This window comes from Petaurus breviceps, unplaced genomic scaffold, assembly GCF_028583685.1.
Source record: "Petaurus breviceps papuanus isolate PSGF00001 unplaced genomic scaffold, PetGlider_PUasm1.0 527, whole genome shotgun sequence".
NCBI lineage: Eukaryota > Metazoa > Chordata > Mammalia > Diprotodontia > Petauridae > Petaurus > Petaurus breviceps.
In genome coordinates this window covers 213,265-230,071 of record NW_027186359.1, presented here as the reverse complement: position 1 = coordinate 230,071, position 16,807 = coordinate 213,265, and the positions used below count along the sequence as shown (strand labels likewise).

General features: G+C 49.0%; 1 protein-coding gene across 1 annotated transcript; it reads left to right on the top strand.

The window, feature by feature from the left end:
* Positions 1 to 5,358: 5,358 nt before the first annotated feature.
* AIPL1 (aryl hydrocarbon receptor interacting protein like 1) lies at positions 5,359 to 15,847 on the top strand. The gene is made up of 6 exons (XM_069102136.1): positions 5,359 to 5,475; positions 6,183 to 6,362; positions 12,194 to 12,382; positions 13,372 to 13,548; positions 14,669 to 14,810; positions 15,397 to 15,847. The coding sequence occupies exons 1-6, from the start codon at positions 5,380 to 5,382 to the stop codon at positions 15,597 to 15,599; spliced, it is 987 nt and encodes a 328-aa protein (XP_068958237.1). The 5' UTR covers positions 5,359 to 5,379; the 3' UTR covers positions 15,600 to 15,847.
* Positions 15,848 to 16,807: the final 960 nt, after the last annotated feature.

The following is a 16,807-nucleotide window of genomic DNA, read 5'->3' as shown; positions in this document are numbered from 1 at the left end:
AGCCAAATTCCAGAGTTCCCAGGTCAAGGAGAAAATATTACAAACTGTCAGGAAGAAACAGTTTGAGTATTGTGGAAACACAATCAGGATAGCACAGGATCTGGCAGCTTCTGCACTAAGGGCTCGCAGGTCTTGGCATATGATATTCTGGAGGTCAAAGGAGCTAGGATTAAAACCAAGAGTCACCTGCCCAGCAAAACTGAGTATAATGCTTCAGTGGAAAATACGGTCATTCAATGAAATAGAGGACTTTCAAGCATTCTCGATGAAAAAACCAGCACTGAACAGAAAATTTGACTTTCAAATACAAGAAGCAAGAGAAGCATGAGAAGGTAAACAGGAGAAAGAAATCATAAGGGACTTAGTAAAGTTGAACTCTTACATTCCTACATGGAAAAATGATCATTGTAACTCATGATACTTTTCTCAGTATGAGGATAGTTGAAGGGAATATATATGTATATATATATGTATACATACATCTATATGTATGTATAGGAGGGTGTATGTGTGTATAAATACATATATGAATGTGTGTATATGTGTGTACATGTATACATAGACAGAGGGCACAGGATCGGTTGAATAGGAAAGGATGATATAATGAGGGGAGAAAGGGAGAGACAGAATAGGGCAAATTATCTCACATAAAAGAGACAAGAGAAAACTGTTAAGATGGAGGGGAAGAGCAGGAAGTGAAAGGGAATGGGTCAACCTCACTCTCATTGAGTTTGACTTAAGGAGGAAACAACATACACACTTTGGGTATGTTACCCTACAGGAAAGTAGGGGGAGGGGATAAGAGGGAGGGTAGTTAGAAGCACACATTTGGGAAAGAGACAGGGTCAGAATAGAAAATAGAATAAGTGGGGGGCAGGATAGGATAGAGGGAAAAGTCTTTCACAATATAACTACTATGGAAATGTTTTGCATTAACTACATGTGTACAACCTGTATTGAATTGCCTTATCTTCCCAGTGGGTGTAGGTGAGGAGGGAAGAAGGGAGAGAATCTGGAAATGAAAGTTTTAAAAATAAATGTTTAAAAAAATCTGCCTATTCCTATCCTTTGCCCATTTATCTATCGGGAAAAGGTTCTTAACTTTATAAATTTGAATCTGTTCCTTATATATCTTGGAAATGAGACCTTTATCAGAGAAGCCTATTGTAATATTTTCCTCAATTACTTGTCTTTCCGCTGATTTTTACTATACATAGTAATGTTTTTAAATGCATAATATAAAATATATGGGATTACCAAGGAAACAACAAACTCCCCCCCCCCCAAAAAAATAATCTCATTTGACCTTCCTAAATACCAGGGAGGGAAGTGGTTAAAATCCCCATTTTGCAGATGAGGAAGCTGAAGCAATGACTTGCCCAGGGTTACACAGCCAGTAAGTATCTGAGACTGAATTTAAACTCAGGTCTTCCTGACTCCAGGCTTGCTACCCTTTCCACTATGGTGCCACCTAGCTGGTCAGATTGAGAGCTGGATGGGCCATTAGACATCACCAGTTAGTTCATCTCCCCCATTCTAAGAAAGAGCTGACTGAGGTTAAGTTGCTTTCCCATAATCAAAGAGGTGGAAAAGGAGAAAGCCAGGGTGCTCTCAGGTCCCACGGCTCTTCCTCCTTGGCACTTCAATGAAACCTTACCTCCAATTTGAGTCCAGCATGGACCACTCCCTCTGCTGCCCTCCCCCAGCCCTTCCTGTCTGGGCTCTGCCCTCAGCCCTGGCCCATCTATCCTGTGCTTCTAAGGCCTTTTGTGTCTTATCTCTCCAGCTGCCCCCCCCATATTTGCTTGCTTCCTCCTCTGCTGAAAGTCTTTAGGAAGGCAATATTTCCCTCATTTTGAGACAAAGTAAAAACCCCAGCCCATTTGCTAAACTAGACAACCCACAAACACTCCTGCAGTGCCTCCTGGGGGTGTGGCGGGAGCCAGGAGGCAAAGGCCCACACAATTCCCCACCCCATGAGGACAGCTCCAGGGACCTTGGGTGCTGGTTTTATTAAGAAGAGTTCCCCACTGGAGACTTCCTCACCAGAAAAAGAAAGAAGGGGAGGAGGTGGGGGGGAGGGGGAGAGAGAGGGGGGGAGAGGAGAGGAGAGGAGAGGAGAGGAGAGGAGAGGAGAGGGATGGAGTTCTTAGGTAAAAGCAAACATTTCTTCCTTCTCTTGCTTCCATGGAGACTCTTTGGTCAGGATTTGCCAGTTAGTACCTCACACAGAGATGCCTTGGAAGGACCTGAGTGGGGAAGCCTCACTGAACTGTGGACAGGGGTAGGGAGGGGCTGGAGGATATGGGGATGCCCTGGGGTCTGGGGGCCTTGTCCTCCTATGAGGTCTCAAAGGCAGCCCCCAGAGGGCCTCCCCAGGCCTGTGCCCCTCCTGTCCGTGCTATCTCTGCCTGGGTATCATGGGTTTGTTCTCTGTTTTGACTTCCATGCTGGAGCACAAGCTCTGCGCATGGGGATCAGTCTTCCTTCCATACTGCAGATTAGGCCAATGTGAACTGAGGCTTGATTCTCCTGCCTCAGGGAGAGAGTTCTCCAACAATGTGCTTTTCACAGGGGGGTAGGAGGTGGGGTTTCCTGAGGGCAATGCTTGTACTTCTTCTCCCAGTTCTCTGGGCTTCTAGGGAGCGGCACTGTGTCTCCTCTCCAAGGGCAGGAATTTCCTCCCCAACCTTCCCTACTCCTGAGAGCTCAGAAAAACCTATTACTTTTTTGCAGGTACCCGCTCATCTAAGGAGCTGTGAGGATCAGGACAGGCCACCAGATGGTGCCAGAAACTCACTCATTATGCATCCAGGTTGTTGAGGCGGAGAGCTCTCCAAGGTGCTCAGAATTAGTTTCATTGTGGAAGACCTGTAGCAGCTGGCCCTTCCAGCACCTGGGCTCCACTTCCCCTCCCTTCCCTTCTCTGGGCTGCATGTTGCGGCCATGGGGAAGCTCAGGTGGGCGGCTCCACAACCAGTCAGAGAGAGCAGGACAGTCAGATGGCTGGTAAGGACAGCTTCGGACAACCTCCTCGGACGTTGCTGGTGCCCCCAGGGTTCCCCAAGCCAGGGTACTCCCGGGGAAGCGAGGGAGTGGGTGGGGAGTAGAGCATGGAAGAGAGTAAAGGGGCTTGTCGTTGTCCGGCATCCTCTGCACTCATCAAATCCCTTGGAAGAGCCCTTGTTTTGCCTGCAGCGCCACAGTTAGGGCAGGACATCTGATAGTAGCGAACATTCACAAGGGCTGTGAGGTTTGCGAGGCACTTTTTTCACATGTCCTCCCACTTGGTCCTGACATCAACGCTGGGAGGCAGATGCTGCCATCATTCCCATTTTACAGACGAGGAAAAGGAAGGTGAGAGCTGGAGTGATTGTCCAGAGTCACACAAGATAGCGTCTGAACAGGTTGGCAGCTGGACTCCTCCTGATTCCGAGGTCCAGCTCTCTATACGCTGTGCTGTTTCTTGGCTGTTTCTGGATAAGCTAGAGAGTGCTTGGTGCTTGGGGAAGGTAACAAGGAGACTGAAGGACCTTGAGCTCCCCAGGATGATTAGCTCAGGGAAGAGAAGCCTCAGGAGGGACATGATGGCTGTATTCAGGAGATGCCCGGTCCTTGGAGGTGTTGGGCCACTTATTGGCCATATTGGAATGGAGGCTGCTTTTCAGGTCTGGGTCAGGCTAGATGAAGAGCCCTTAACCTCCAGTCAATAAGCTTGTTAGTTTTCCCAAATTTGCCAGCTGTGTTTCAATATGACTGGGTTCCTTTGTAATCCTGTGTATTTTATGTATTACAAACATGATTCTCAGCAGGGGTCCATGGGCCTGAGCTGGCTGCCTCCTGAGGGGTCCTGAACATACAAGGTGATGCTTCCTGACCAGGGGATTAGGACCCTCTGGTCTAGAAGGTCTTTCCAGGGTTATTGAACCTTATTGTCTTTCTCACATTTTATATTCCAGACAAACTAACGTGACACTCTTGTTTCCAGTTGCCTGACCTCCATTGTTTTGTACAGGTGACTCCATGTCTAGAATGCTTTCCTCCTTCCTCACCTCTGACTCTTAGGAAATCCTTATGTCCTTTAAGCCTCAACTCAAAAGGCCACCTTCTCCCTCATACCTTCTCTGATGCCCCCGGAGAAGTCCTAATGAACGTTGAAGGGAAGCAAAGTGGACAGAGAATTGAGCATGGAGCCAGGAAAATATGGGCTCAAATTCTGCTTCTCCCCCAGTTATCAACTGTTTCTGCAGAATGACTTGAGGAAAGTCACTTCCCCTCTGTGTGTTCTGTTTGCTAATGGGGATAGTAATCACATCGGCTCGAGCTGCTGAGATGCTCAAACGCCAAGAGCACTGAAAATCTTAAATCGATGGCAGTTATGATGATGAGCCCTGCCCTGATGGGTGACCTTAGGCGAAGTCCGTCTCTTCTCATCCTTGGCTTCCTCACCCACGAGGCCCTGAGGCTCCTTTCAGCTCGGCAATTCGGGATTTACTTCATCATTTCTGGAGTCTTGTATTTGTGATTTTCCTTTTCCACTGTGGTTTCCTCTGACCTGCCCAGGCAGACTGGGATCTCCCTGAGGGCCATCAGTCATCACACATTTATTAATGATGTAGCTGGGTGCCAGACACTGTGTGAGGCGCTGAGGCTACAAACAAAGGCAAAAGACAATCCCTGCCCTCAACATTCAACCAATTCTGTACAGCCGAGGCTCTCACAGGATAAATCGGAGATGACCATGTAGGGTCAGGAACCATTCCTTCTTATTTCTTTTCCATCCTCCCCCATGCACCCACACCTGAGCTTTGACTAGGTTATCAATTAGGTGGCTATTCACGATGGGACAGAGAAGAGTAACATTTTAAGTACTGGGGTTCTTAATGAATGTGTTCTCCCCCAGACTCACTCCCCAGGGCAGCATGTGGGCATTGATTTTGTGACAGCCAAACCACCATTACACAGAAGGTTCAAAGTCTCAATGGACAGTAATGCACAGGGGTAGAAGAATGTCTAAAACCCAGGGAGGTTCTGATTACTGGTGAGTGAGTGAGTGAGCTGGGCTAGCCCAGTCTGTCTAGCTCAGTCAGATCATGCTTCCCATACCATCCAGAAGCCATGCTCTACTTCCCTTCCCTTCCGATCTCTGCATGGTCTTTATTAGGATTTAATCTCTTCCTCTAGAAAGCTGCCCTTCTTGGAGGGCCGAGACCCATGGGGGCTGTAGAGGACAAATCCCAACCGTCCCTCTTCATGCATTCATGCTAAGCTTCCTGTAATCAGAACTGGATTAGCATAGTCATCCAGCTGGCTGACAGAGAGCAGATAGGACCTCTTTCACTGTTTCTGACCTTACCAACTGACAGGGTTCCACCAGGCATGGAGAAAACCATGCTACTGAATGTAGAAGGCATTAAGAAGACCATTCTCCATGGAGGGACTGGAGAGCTCCCTCACTTCATCAATGGATCCAGAGTAAGTCAGAGTCCTGGGCTTGGCACAAGAGACAGTGAGGGTTGGGAGGGGGACAGAAAAGTCCTGCCTAGGACATTAATCAGGGGTAAAAATCTATGAACTGGTGATTAAAATGGCAAAGTCTATCAGGCAGCTAGGTGGTGCAGTGAATAGAGTACTGGAGCTGGAGTCAGGAGGACCTGAGTTTAAATATGGCCTCAGACACTTAACACTTAGTAGCTGTGTGACCTTGGGCAAGTCACTCAACCCCAATTGCCCTGCTTTTCCCCTCCAAAAAAAAGACCAAAAAATTACCATTTCTGAAACTAGCATAGCTGTGTTTAAAGGGTGACTGATGAATTCATGTTGGAGTGGGAGGCTCTGTGGAGTGAAAGAGAGGGCTGGATGCATTTTTGACCCTCTATCTATTCTGCTGTTCTGGGGCTGATCTACTCATCTAAGAAGGGTCCAGATTATGCCTTAGCCACAGACATGCTCCAGTGACATTTTTGGAGCCCTAAAGGCTAATTGCCAAGGAAAGAGGCTCCTGTCTCCCCTCTTCCCCCACCTGACAAGGTTCATAGATATGATTTCCTTCAGTTGGTCACCAAGACTGCACAGTCCAGCTTGAACGGAGGCTGAATGAATCCACAAAACCTAACAAGTGAGAGAAAGGGGTCAGAGAGGAAAATGTGATTTGTACAGGTTCTATTGTTTTTGTGAAAAAGGTGACATTTCATTTCCGAACTATGAAATGCGATGAGGAGCGGACAGTCATAGATGACAGCAAGCAGGTTGGCCAGCCCATGCACATCATCATTGGAAACATGTTCAAACTGGAAGTCTGGGAAATCCTGCTGACCTCAATGAGGATAGGAGAGGTGGCTGAATTCTGGTGTGACACAATCGTAAGTGCCCTGCGCCACTCCCTTCACAAAGCCATGCTTCCTAAGAGGCTGTATCCACAAGCTTCTGCCTTGCAGACCAGAGATGTCACAGGAAAGCAACTTTAAGCCCACTTCCTCATTTGCATCTGTTATAAAAGCACCAACACTTTCTGCAGGGAATTTCCCCATGACCTCCCCCTCCATATCCCCAAGTCTGTAGTTGAAAACCTACTTCAAGCAGTCATTCATTTTCAGAGTGTGCTCAGCCTGGAGCTGACATCCCTTCCATGAGCCTCTCTGCCTTGGAAACTCAGATGCTAGTCATTAACCATCTCCCAAACCATGAGTCCCTTTCATGTGTGGGGAGGGAGCTCCTGGATCCCTCACCTCTCAATGTCAAATAAAGTCAGGTCTCAATACCCCATTTCACCACTAGTTGCTTCTTTAAGAGATTCCTGAAATTCATAGAAGGAGGGGTTAGACTGAATTCCTTCATCCCCTTCAAATGCCTCATTTCCCAGGAGGAAACTGAAGCCCAAGGAAACAAAATGCCCTGTGCGGACTCAGGAAGATTTCTGACAAAGATGTTGTCTTACCTGCAGATTCCTTCAGTTTAAGATTTGGAGAAATTGTCAATCAGTCAGTTAATAAACATATGTTAAGCACCTACTGCTCACCAGGCACTGTGCTAAGCACAGGGAATACAAAGAAAGTCCCTGCCCTCAGGTAGCTTACAATCTAACAAGGGAAACAAATATGTACAAAGAAGCCATAGACAGATAAATAGGAAATAATTAGCAGAGGTAAGGCACTAGGATTAAGAAAAGCTTCCTGTGGAAGATGAGATTATAGTTGGAACTTGAAGGAAGCTGGGGAAGCAAGAAGGTAGAGATGGGGCAATCCAAGATTGAGGGACAGTCAGAGAAAATGCCCAGAGCTGAGAGGCAGAGGCTCCTTCTTGAGGACTAGGCAGGAGACTGATTTGTGTTGGGAAGCTGGGGTGGCTCAGTCAGGAATGGCTTGGAATGCTGAAGGTCTGCAAGTATGGCTACTAAGTTGGTTTAAAACAAAGGGTGCTTACACAGGGTACTTCTGGGAAGGCATTGCCTCCTCTCGTGTGCTGAGGCTCTGGCTACAGAATACATTTTGGGATGGGTGGCTTGCTCTTTTTCAGCCCCCCCCCCTCATTTTGCCCATCTCTTGATTCTTGCAGCTATTTCTGTATCTGCTTCCTTAGCAGCCTAACTTAATCCTAATCGGATCAGGGGGTGAGTGGAGGGGTGGTGAAGCCTGTCCTAAAGCTTGACCCGTGGACTGACCTATTTTCTTCCCAGGCCTAGTAAGAGAGGGAGGGACAGTGGCCCCATTACTGATTATTCTATGACTTTCCATGGGGCAATTCACATCTAGAAGCCTCAGTTTCTTCATCCACAGAATGGGATCATGACTGTGTATTTAATTTGTTTGGTTTTTCTATTTATCTGTGAGTTTCTTCCCCCCCCCTCCCCATATCAGAGATGCTGGCTGAGTTGGGCATTAACTTCACAGGGTTGGTGTGAGGAAATTGCTGGGCAAACCCCAAAGTGATCTAGAAATGGAAGCTAGAAAAAGGGCCAAACTTCAGTGAGAGTAGCCCCTTGGAGGGGGGAAGGGCAGGGTTGGGAGAGGACAAAGCCTTGATGCTCTTTCAGAGGCAGCAGCTCAGCAGTCACACAGAATTAGTCTTTTGCTTCATGGTGACATACAGTCAAGTTAGCACAAAGAACAAGGGAATCAGCTCCCCGGATGGTCTTGGGATGGGAGAGGAGGAGGGCTCTGCTGAAGGTGCTCAGAGGGATTCAGGGGGATGGCAGAGGGACTGGAGGGAGGGTCAGACTCCTGGTAGAAAGGCTCAGGAGCCCCAGAGAGGCTCTCCTCAACGGGTTCACTTCCTTCTCCCCTGTGGGTCACACACAGCCCCTTCTGGTTGCATAGAAGCAGCAAATGGTAACACTACATAGCCAGCTGCATCTCCAGATGTTGCTTCATCCATTCCAGCTGCATAATGGGTCAGAACTCTTTATTGTCAGCAGACCTCCAAGTATCAGCTCCAGGCACTCAACCTATCCCAGCCTTAGTCCTCACTGAGCAGCCTCTGGCCTCCATATGGTCTTTTTATCTCCCAGAGAAGTGGGAGGGAGGGCTGTGTTTCCATGTCATCTGAGAGCCACTAATGTTCCAGCTAATGACTGCTGGAGGGTTCCAGAAGTCTCCCCCAGCTTTCTCCAGCCCAACCGTCTGACTGACTTTGACAGCAAAGTAACTGATGAAATCTGCATTGTATCCTGGGCATCCTCAGTCAGCCAGTGACTACTGTCCTTGATATTACCCTAACTGACTTTGCTTCCCAGCCCTTTCTAGATTTTAGACCATTTGGTGTCATAGCCCCTTGCTGACTCCAGAGATTTCTTTTTTTTTCTTTTTGGAGGGGGAGAAGGCAGGGCAATTGGGGTTAAGTGACTTACCCAAGGTCACACAGCTAGTAAGTGTTAAGCGTCTAAGCCCAGATTTGAACTCAGGTCCTCCTGACTCCAGGGCCCATGCTCTATTCACTGCACCACCTAGCTGCCCCCAGAGATTTCTTTATTGTACCTTACCACCTCTGACAGATTTTCTTTTTTCTCCTTTTTGAACATATATTTATATTTTTTCTTACTGATCATTTGCTTCATTTCCAAATATATGTTTCCCCCTCCACTTCTCAGTGAGCAAAGGATTTTTTAAAAAAAGAAAAAAACAAGTTCACAAAATCAGATCAACCAATTGTGACAATATATATCATGTTACACACCCATAGTCCCCCACCTTGACAAAGAAGGGACACTTTTAAAAGATTTTAGGCAGTTGGGGTTAAGTGACTTGCCCAGGGTCACACAGTTAGTGTCTAAGGGCAGATTTGTATTCAGGTCCTCCTGTCTCAGGGTCAGTGCTCCACCTAGCTGCCCCTGGAGGTACACTTTCTCATCCCTTCTTGGAGACCAAGCTGGATTGATGCCAATGGTCTTTAAACATTTTGTTTTTAAAATGAATTTTCTTTTTTGGGGGGAGTCATGAACTTGACACGTGGCCACAAACATGAACATTTTGACATACAAAGAACTGAAAAAGAGCTTTGTCTACAAAACTTTGCAGCCTGATTTTCCCATTTAACCCAATAGTGCTGATCACACCTCCCTGTGTCCCCTGAACTTCCTTCTGCTCTCTTGGGGGGTATTTGTCAAATCTTTCATCACTGTCTCTTTCTTTCTTTCTTTCTTTCTTTCTTTCTTTCTTTCTTTTCCTCCTTCTTCTTGTCTTCCTCCTCTTCCTCTTCCTCTCCCTCCTCCTCCTCCTCCTCTTCTTCTTCCTTTTCTTCAGTTATCACTATCTTTACCCCTTCACTCATCCAGAAAAAGCCCTTCCTTGTAACACATAGTTAGAATTAAGCAAAACAAATGCCACATTGACCATGTCTGACAGCATGAGTCTTCTTCAGCACCCTCGGCCATCTTTCTCTTTGCCTAGAGGTGGGAGACAGGCTTTATCATCTATTGTGACATTAACAGAACTGTAAAATCTTTCATAGTTGGCTTTCTTTACAAAACTGTGCTTGGCATCTAGGGCAGCTAGCTGGTGCAGTGGATAGTGCTGGTCCTGGAGTCCGGAAGACCCAAGTTCAAATCTGGTCTCAGACACCTGCCAGTTGTGACCCTGGGCAAGTCACTTAACCATGTTTGCCTCAGTTTCCTTATATATTAAATGAGCTGGAGAAGGAAAAGGCAAACCACTCCAGTGTTTTTGCCAAGAAAACCCGTGAGGGTCATGAAGAGCCAGATATGACTGAACAACAGCAACCAAAAAAGTCAGTGTTTACATTGTCCTGGTTCCACTCACTTCACTCTGAATCAGTTTATGCAAGACTTCCCATGTTTCTCTTTATTCATAATTTCAACCTATTTTCATAATTCTCCTAGATTTCTCTTTATAATTTCATTCCCTTTTCATTCACTCTCTTTTTTAAAAAAGTCTTATAACTCAATAGCATTCCATTATGTTACTATACCATAACCTTTCCAGCCAGTTCTCAGTTGATAGACACCCCCCATGTGTCCAGTGCTTTGCTACAAAATAGTGCTATTCTGGATATTTTGGTGCATATATGTCCTTTCCATGTCCCTCTGGGATATTACAGGCTTGCTAGCAGCATTGCTGGATCAAAGGGTAATATACAGTTTAGTAACTTTAGGGGCATACTTCCAAAGTGCTTTCTGGAATGGCTGGACTGATACAGTGCACTTGGATGCCCATTTATCCATGGTCCCTCTAGCACTTCCATTTTCTTTTTAAAATCATCTTTGTCAATCTGATGGGTTAGTTTAATATGAATTCCTCTAGTTATTCGTGATTTGGAGCATTTTAAAATATGATTGCTGATAGCTGACATTTCTTCTTTTGAGGGCTGCTAGTCCATATCCTTTCACTGTCTCTTGGGGAAAGACTTGTCCTTATACACTTCAATGAACTCCCTATATACCTCAAATAGCAGACTCCCCCCCCCCAGTTATTTAGTTCTCTATTAATTTTAGTGATTGATTTTGTTTGTGTAAAAACTTTTAAATTCTTTTGTCCATTTTCTTTCCTATGATACTTTATCCTTTGTTTGGCTAAGAAAGCTTCTCTCCATAGTTATGAAAGGTCTCCTTCCTTATCCCTCCAATTTGTTCATTATACAATCTTTTTGTATCCAGATCATATAACCATTTGGAGGTTGTGGTGGTATGCAGTGGGAAATATTGGTCTTAACCTAATTCCTGCCCAACTACTTTTCCAATTTCCCAAGAGTTTTGACTGTTGTTGAATAACATGTCCTTATTCCAGGAGGTGGAATAGGATTAGGGCTACACTGCTGAGCTCTTTGGCTGCTGGAGGTTGGGCATGGAATTGGTCCCCCAAACTTGATTGTCTCATTTTTAACACTAATTCCCAAATAATTTGGGTGATTCCTGCCAAAGCAGCTTAGGTGAAGCTCTGGCGCAGTTAGGAATGCCCCCTTCTGGCCATCGTCTTTTGTCCACTCTTCCCCTGGAGATCTCCAACAGGTTTGCAAAGCCCACCCTTCTACTTGTTTTATTTTTTTTTAAAGCAATTGGGGTTAAGTAACTTGCTTGAGGTTACACGGCCAGTTATTTCTGGGTGTGATGCTGAGTATCTGAGCCCAGATTTGATCCCCACTGGAGCCGGTGCTCTTACTTGCTGAGCCACCTGGCCGCCCCTAAGCAATTGGGGTTAAGTAACTTGCTCAAGGTTACACGGCCAGGTGTTTCTGGGTGGTTGCTAAGTATCCAAGCCCAGGATTCGATCTCCAGGTCATCCTGACACTGGAGCCGGCGCTCTTACTTGCTGAGCCACTTCTATTTGTGTTGATGCCTCCTTCACTGTGGGAAGAATGGAAGAGTTCTGAACTTGCAGTCAGAACACCTGAGTCAAGTATTGCCTGCCTGTGTGGCCTCGGGCAAGTAGCCTCACATCTCTGAGCCTCAGTTTCCTTATGTGTAAAATGAAAGGGTTGGACTAGCTGACTTCTAAGTGTCCTTTCAGTACAAATCTGTGCTCCTATGATCTATTATGGGATGCAGTCTCTGGCCCAAGAAAGAAGGGAAGGCTATGGACTGGGCCAAGAAGAGCATGGAGGGAGGGTTAGGAGCTTGGGCTGGCCCTGCTCTCCTCTTACTGCAGAAGATGCATCGGGCACTGTCCCATTCTCAGTCTCTGGCTCTCTGGCTCTCTTCACTTTCTCAGTCTCTCTCTCTCTCTCTCTCTCTGCCTGCTTCCAGCACACTGGGGTCTACCCCATCCTCTCAAGGAGCCTGAGGCAGATAGCAGAGGGCAAGGACTCCACAGAGTGGCATGTTCACACGTGTGGGCTGGCCAACATGTTTGCCTACCACACTCTGGGCTATGAGGACCTGGATGAGCTGCAGAAGGAGCCCCAGCCCTTGATCTTCATCACAGAACTCCTCAAGGTGAGGACAGAAGCAGGGCGCTGTAAGTCTTGCTTCCAAGGGAGGGTGGTGAAGGAGAGCCCCACTGGCCCCGCCTCCCTGGAGGAGCGGTCAGGCAAGCTGAGGGTGATAGGGTGCGCTGGAAAGACCAGCCTTCTGGCAGGAAGCATGGGGAGGCGAGAAGCTTCTGCTAAGGATGGGAGGAGAAGTCTGGGGAAAGGCTCTGGTTCCTTCCACATTTCCTCATTATTTGCATTTCTCCTTGGCCTTCATGGCTATTGCCCATTGACACACCTAATTGACTCTCACATTTTTAATTCATTGGGTTTGGCTTCCTCTGTTGGTTCCACAACCTTTTCAATAAGCATCCCATTTCTGTGCTCCTTGCCCAACATTTGGCATCTTGCCCTGTGACTGCTACATAATTGAGAGGGTGTATACAACCGAATCTGTCCTCTCCCATCTAGCCCATTGCTCAGGCTTCCTGGGTGGGGTTAAGGGGTCAGGCTGAGGCAGAGGCCAGGGATCTTCCCAAGACTAGAAAACTGGCTTGATGTAGATCCCTCCAAGCAGATCTCAATCCATGGTGCTGCTCACGGATCCCATGGAGCCTCCCCATTTAAGTCAACCAGGCTCAGAACCCTTTCTTGAACTTGGTTTCAGGGACAGAGGAGAAGGAGGTCACACAATGCTGGCCTCTGCCAATCCACTGTCTTTCTGGTTCCTTGATTCTTGTTGGCAGGGCTGGGCCTAGGAGGCCTCCCTTTGGGCTGTAGGCAATATGGGGAGGGACAAGAGAAGGGGTGGCCTCAAGGCGCTGGCCTGTGTGCTAACAGGGCTGTGAAGGGGAGGTTTGCCAGGGTCCACAGGCTGCAGCACACCCCGAGAGGGCTGCCACCCCTTGCCAGTATTAGGAAGCCTGAGCTTGAGACCGGGAGCCTTTAGAAAGAGCCAGGGCTGGGGGAGTCTCTCTAGGAGCTGGTCCCTGATGCTTGGCTCATCCTGGACAGGTGGAAGCCCCAAGTGATTACAAGAGAGAAACCTGGAGTCTCAACAACGATGAGAAGATGCGTGTGGTCCCTATCCTCCATGGCGATGGTAATCGTCTGTTCAAGCTGGGGCGCTACGAGGAAGCTGCAGCCAAGTATCAGGAAGCCATCATTTGCCTGAGGAACCTGCAGACCAAGGTGAGGGTAGGAGAGCAGGCAGGACTCGGCCTCCAGACCATGGCTGTGGGCTTGGCCATCTAAAGCCGGCTAGCCAGACGTGAAGTAGCCCTGGAGCAGTGGCGAGGCCAGGTCTGGGACACGGGACTCCTGGTCAGTGTCATCAGTGCCTCTGGCTGCATGGGAGCCCCCACCCACCTCAGGCCCTGAGGGCCTTGGGAATCCTGGACATGACTCCCGGTGGTTCATCCAGTAGGAACCATGACAGATGGTCCCATAGCTTTCCTTCTGATCCAGGGGGAGGGAACAAACATTTCTTAAGCACTTGCGGTGTATGGGTCACTATGCCCAGCACTTTACACATACAATCTCCTTTGATCCTCACAACAGCCCAGGGAATTGGAGCAGATCCATAGGGAAGCCAGTCTAGAGGGATGATGGAAGCAGTTAGTGGGTGGGCTCAGTTGGTCAGTGAGTCAGCTGGCATTCATTCACTGGGAATCCAGTTCTCCTTGGTGCGTGTTTTCTGACTTTGTGCTCTGGAGCAGCATATATGTGTGTGCATGTGCGTGGGCATGTGTGCGTGCACATGTGTGTATGCATGTGTGCATATGTGTATGCATGTGCGTGGGCATGTGTGCGTGCACATGTGCGTATGCATGTGTGCATATGTGTGTGCATGTCCGTGTGTACATATGCATGTGTGTGTCTTGGGGAGGGCATCCAGCATGTGTCTTGATGGCTCTGGGAGAATCCCAGAAGCAGAACATCCACCAGAGGGGCCTTGGGGAGAGCGGCCTTCCAGGCCCACTCTGCCCATCTCCTGCGTGTTTCCTTGGCGTCTGGTCCCCCACGCCCTCCCTAGACCTCTGCTGCAGCCCCCCTCTGTCTCCTCCACCCCCTACCTTTCTGACTTTGTCTCCATCTCTCCTTCTTTTCCTTGTCCTGGTCATTCTCTCTCCTTGTGTCTTTCTCCCCCTCTCCTCCTTGCCCCATCTCTCTCTCTCTCTCTCCCCTTTCCCTCCCTCTCTCTATTTTCACCTCCCCCTCCTCCCTCCGCCCCCTCCCTCCCCTCCCCCTCCCCCTGCCCCCTCTCCTCCCCCCTCCCCATCTCTCTGTCTCTGCCCCTCCCCCATTCTAGGAGAAAGCTTGGGAGGTTCAGTGGCTGAAGTTGGAGAAGATGATCAACACCCTAGTTCTCAACTACTGCCAGTGCCTGCTGAAGCAGGAGGAGTACTATGAGGTTCTCCAGCACACCAGCGACATCATCCAGCACCACCCAGGTCTGCACCGGCCTTGGGGAGCGGGGAGGGGGCAGGGGGAGGGGGAGCCAGCAGCATCCCCAGAGTGTCCCTGAGGCAGGGAAGGAATCCTCTCGTCCCTACTCTTCTCCCTCCTCCTCCTCCTCCTCCATGAATTTAACCAGGTTTTCCCACAAATCCTTCCTCAAGGAGCCCTCCCTCCCATCCCACACATGCTGGAGGCCTCCCTCCTGCCTTCACTGGCTGTCTCAAAGTAGGTGAGGCTTGGGATGGTGAGATAGGCCCTAGCTTTGTTCTCTTTGTGCTTGAGGGCAGAAGAGTCAAAAGGCAGACTGAGGCTAGAGGGCAGGAGAGCCTTCCAAGCATGAGGGAGCTGCTTCAGGGGGTGGAGGTCTGGCCAGGCCTAGGTCAGATCTGGGAGCCCGCGCTCTGACATTCCATGAGTGAACTGGAAGAGTGCCCTTGCAGCTGGTCGGCCAGCTGCACCTCTGGCTTCCCTGCCCTGTGCTCTGTCCCTAGAGGCCGCTGTGTGGGATCAGAGGCGTGGCTGTGCTGAGCACAATGGCCTGCTTTGGGCCGACCCTTCTCCGACCCTCCTTTCCTGCAGGCATTGCAAAGGCCTACTACGTGAGGGCCAGGGCTCATGCGGAGGTGTGGAATGAAACTGAGGCTCGGGCAGATCTCCAGAAGGTGCTGGAGCTGGAGCCTGCCATGCATAAGGCAGTGAAGAAGGAGCTGAGGGTGCTAGAAATCCGTATGGAGGAGCAGCGAGAGGAAGAAAGGCGTCGCTGCAGGAACATGCTGGGCTAGGCCTGGAGAAGGGCCAGGGCAGAGGGCTGCTTGCTGGTCCCCCCCACACCAAGGCAGGCGGGCCTGAGGATGGGCCTGCGGCCCTACGATTGGGCTGTTGTGCATAGTGTTGGGAAGCACTGAATCCCTTCTCAGAGGGGCCCGTGGTGCACCTCCCACTGGAGAAGGCACTGCAGCCGCAGGGTAGCCCTCTTCTGGGCATTCCCTGGGCTGGGCGGGGTCTGGGCATTTTGCCGGCAGGACCAGCTCTCAATGCTCTGTTGTGCATTTAGAAATAAAAATGAAACCAATTCTCAGGTGCCTCTGTTCTATGACCAGGGTCCAGAACTCAGAGCTCTCTGAATGCCCTCAACAACCTGCTCTAGGAAGGCCTCTTCTCATCCCCCCAATCCCCATGGGTTCTCTGGGCTTGGGGCACATGGCACCATTCCACAGATCATTGAAAGACACTGAGTGCCCTGGGGCAGTGGGACAGGTCCTCTAAGAATTCCTGGCCTGGTTGTGCCTACCGGAAGTTCAGACATGAGCCAGTCAGAGAAGGCCCAGGGCTGAGCAGGGGCAAAGGCTACCTTGGGAACGGAAGGCTGGAACAGCGATGACAAAATAATGGCTTTTTGCTGAGCCCTGGGGATACAGATGGAAAAGTCAGATGGTTCTTCCTTTCTGGGAACTCCCATTCTAGTGGGGGAGGGCCAGCCAGCCAGAAGAGATTGCTAGGGGGATGAAATGAGAATCAGGTGGACCTGGGTTTGAATCCTGTCTCAGGATCCTGGCAAGCTACTTGACTATCGTCAGACTCAGTTTCATCATCTGTGAAAGGGAGATAATGAGCAGCTAGGTGGTGCAGTGGCTAAAGTGCTGGGCCTGGAATCAGGAAGACCTGAGTTCAAATCTGACCTCAGACACTGACTAGCTCTGTGACCCTGGGCAAATCACCTAACTGTGCTTGCCTCAGTTTCCTCATCTGTAAAACAAACTGGACACGGAAGTGGTGAGCCACTCCAGTATCTCTGTGGAGGAAACCCCAAATGGATCATGAAGAGTCAGACAGGACTGACCAACAGCAACGAAATGGGGATAGTAAGAACTCCTCCCTCCCAGGGTGGCTGTGAGGACTGAATGGGCTAACCATGTCAAGCATTTTGTAGCCCTCTGTGGTCACCCTAAAGGCATGGTGAGATGTGGATGGGGATCTGTGTGGGGTGCGT

Coding starts and splice junctions, on each gene's coding strand:
- AIPL1 (XM_069102136.1), top strand. CDS start 5,380: ATGGAGAAAACCATGCTACTGAATGTAGAAGGCATTAAGAAGACCATT. Junction 6,363..12,193: donor AATTCTGGTGTGACACAATC/GTAAGTGCCCTG, acceptor GCCTGCTTCCAG/CACACTGGGGTCTACCCCAT. Junction 14,811..15,396: donor CATCATCCAGCACCACCCAG/GTCTGCACCGGC, acceptor CCTTTCCTGCAG/GCATTGCAAAGGCCTACTAC.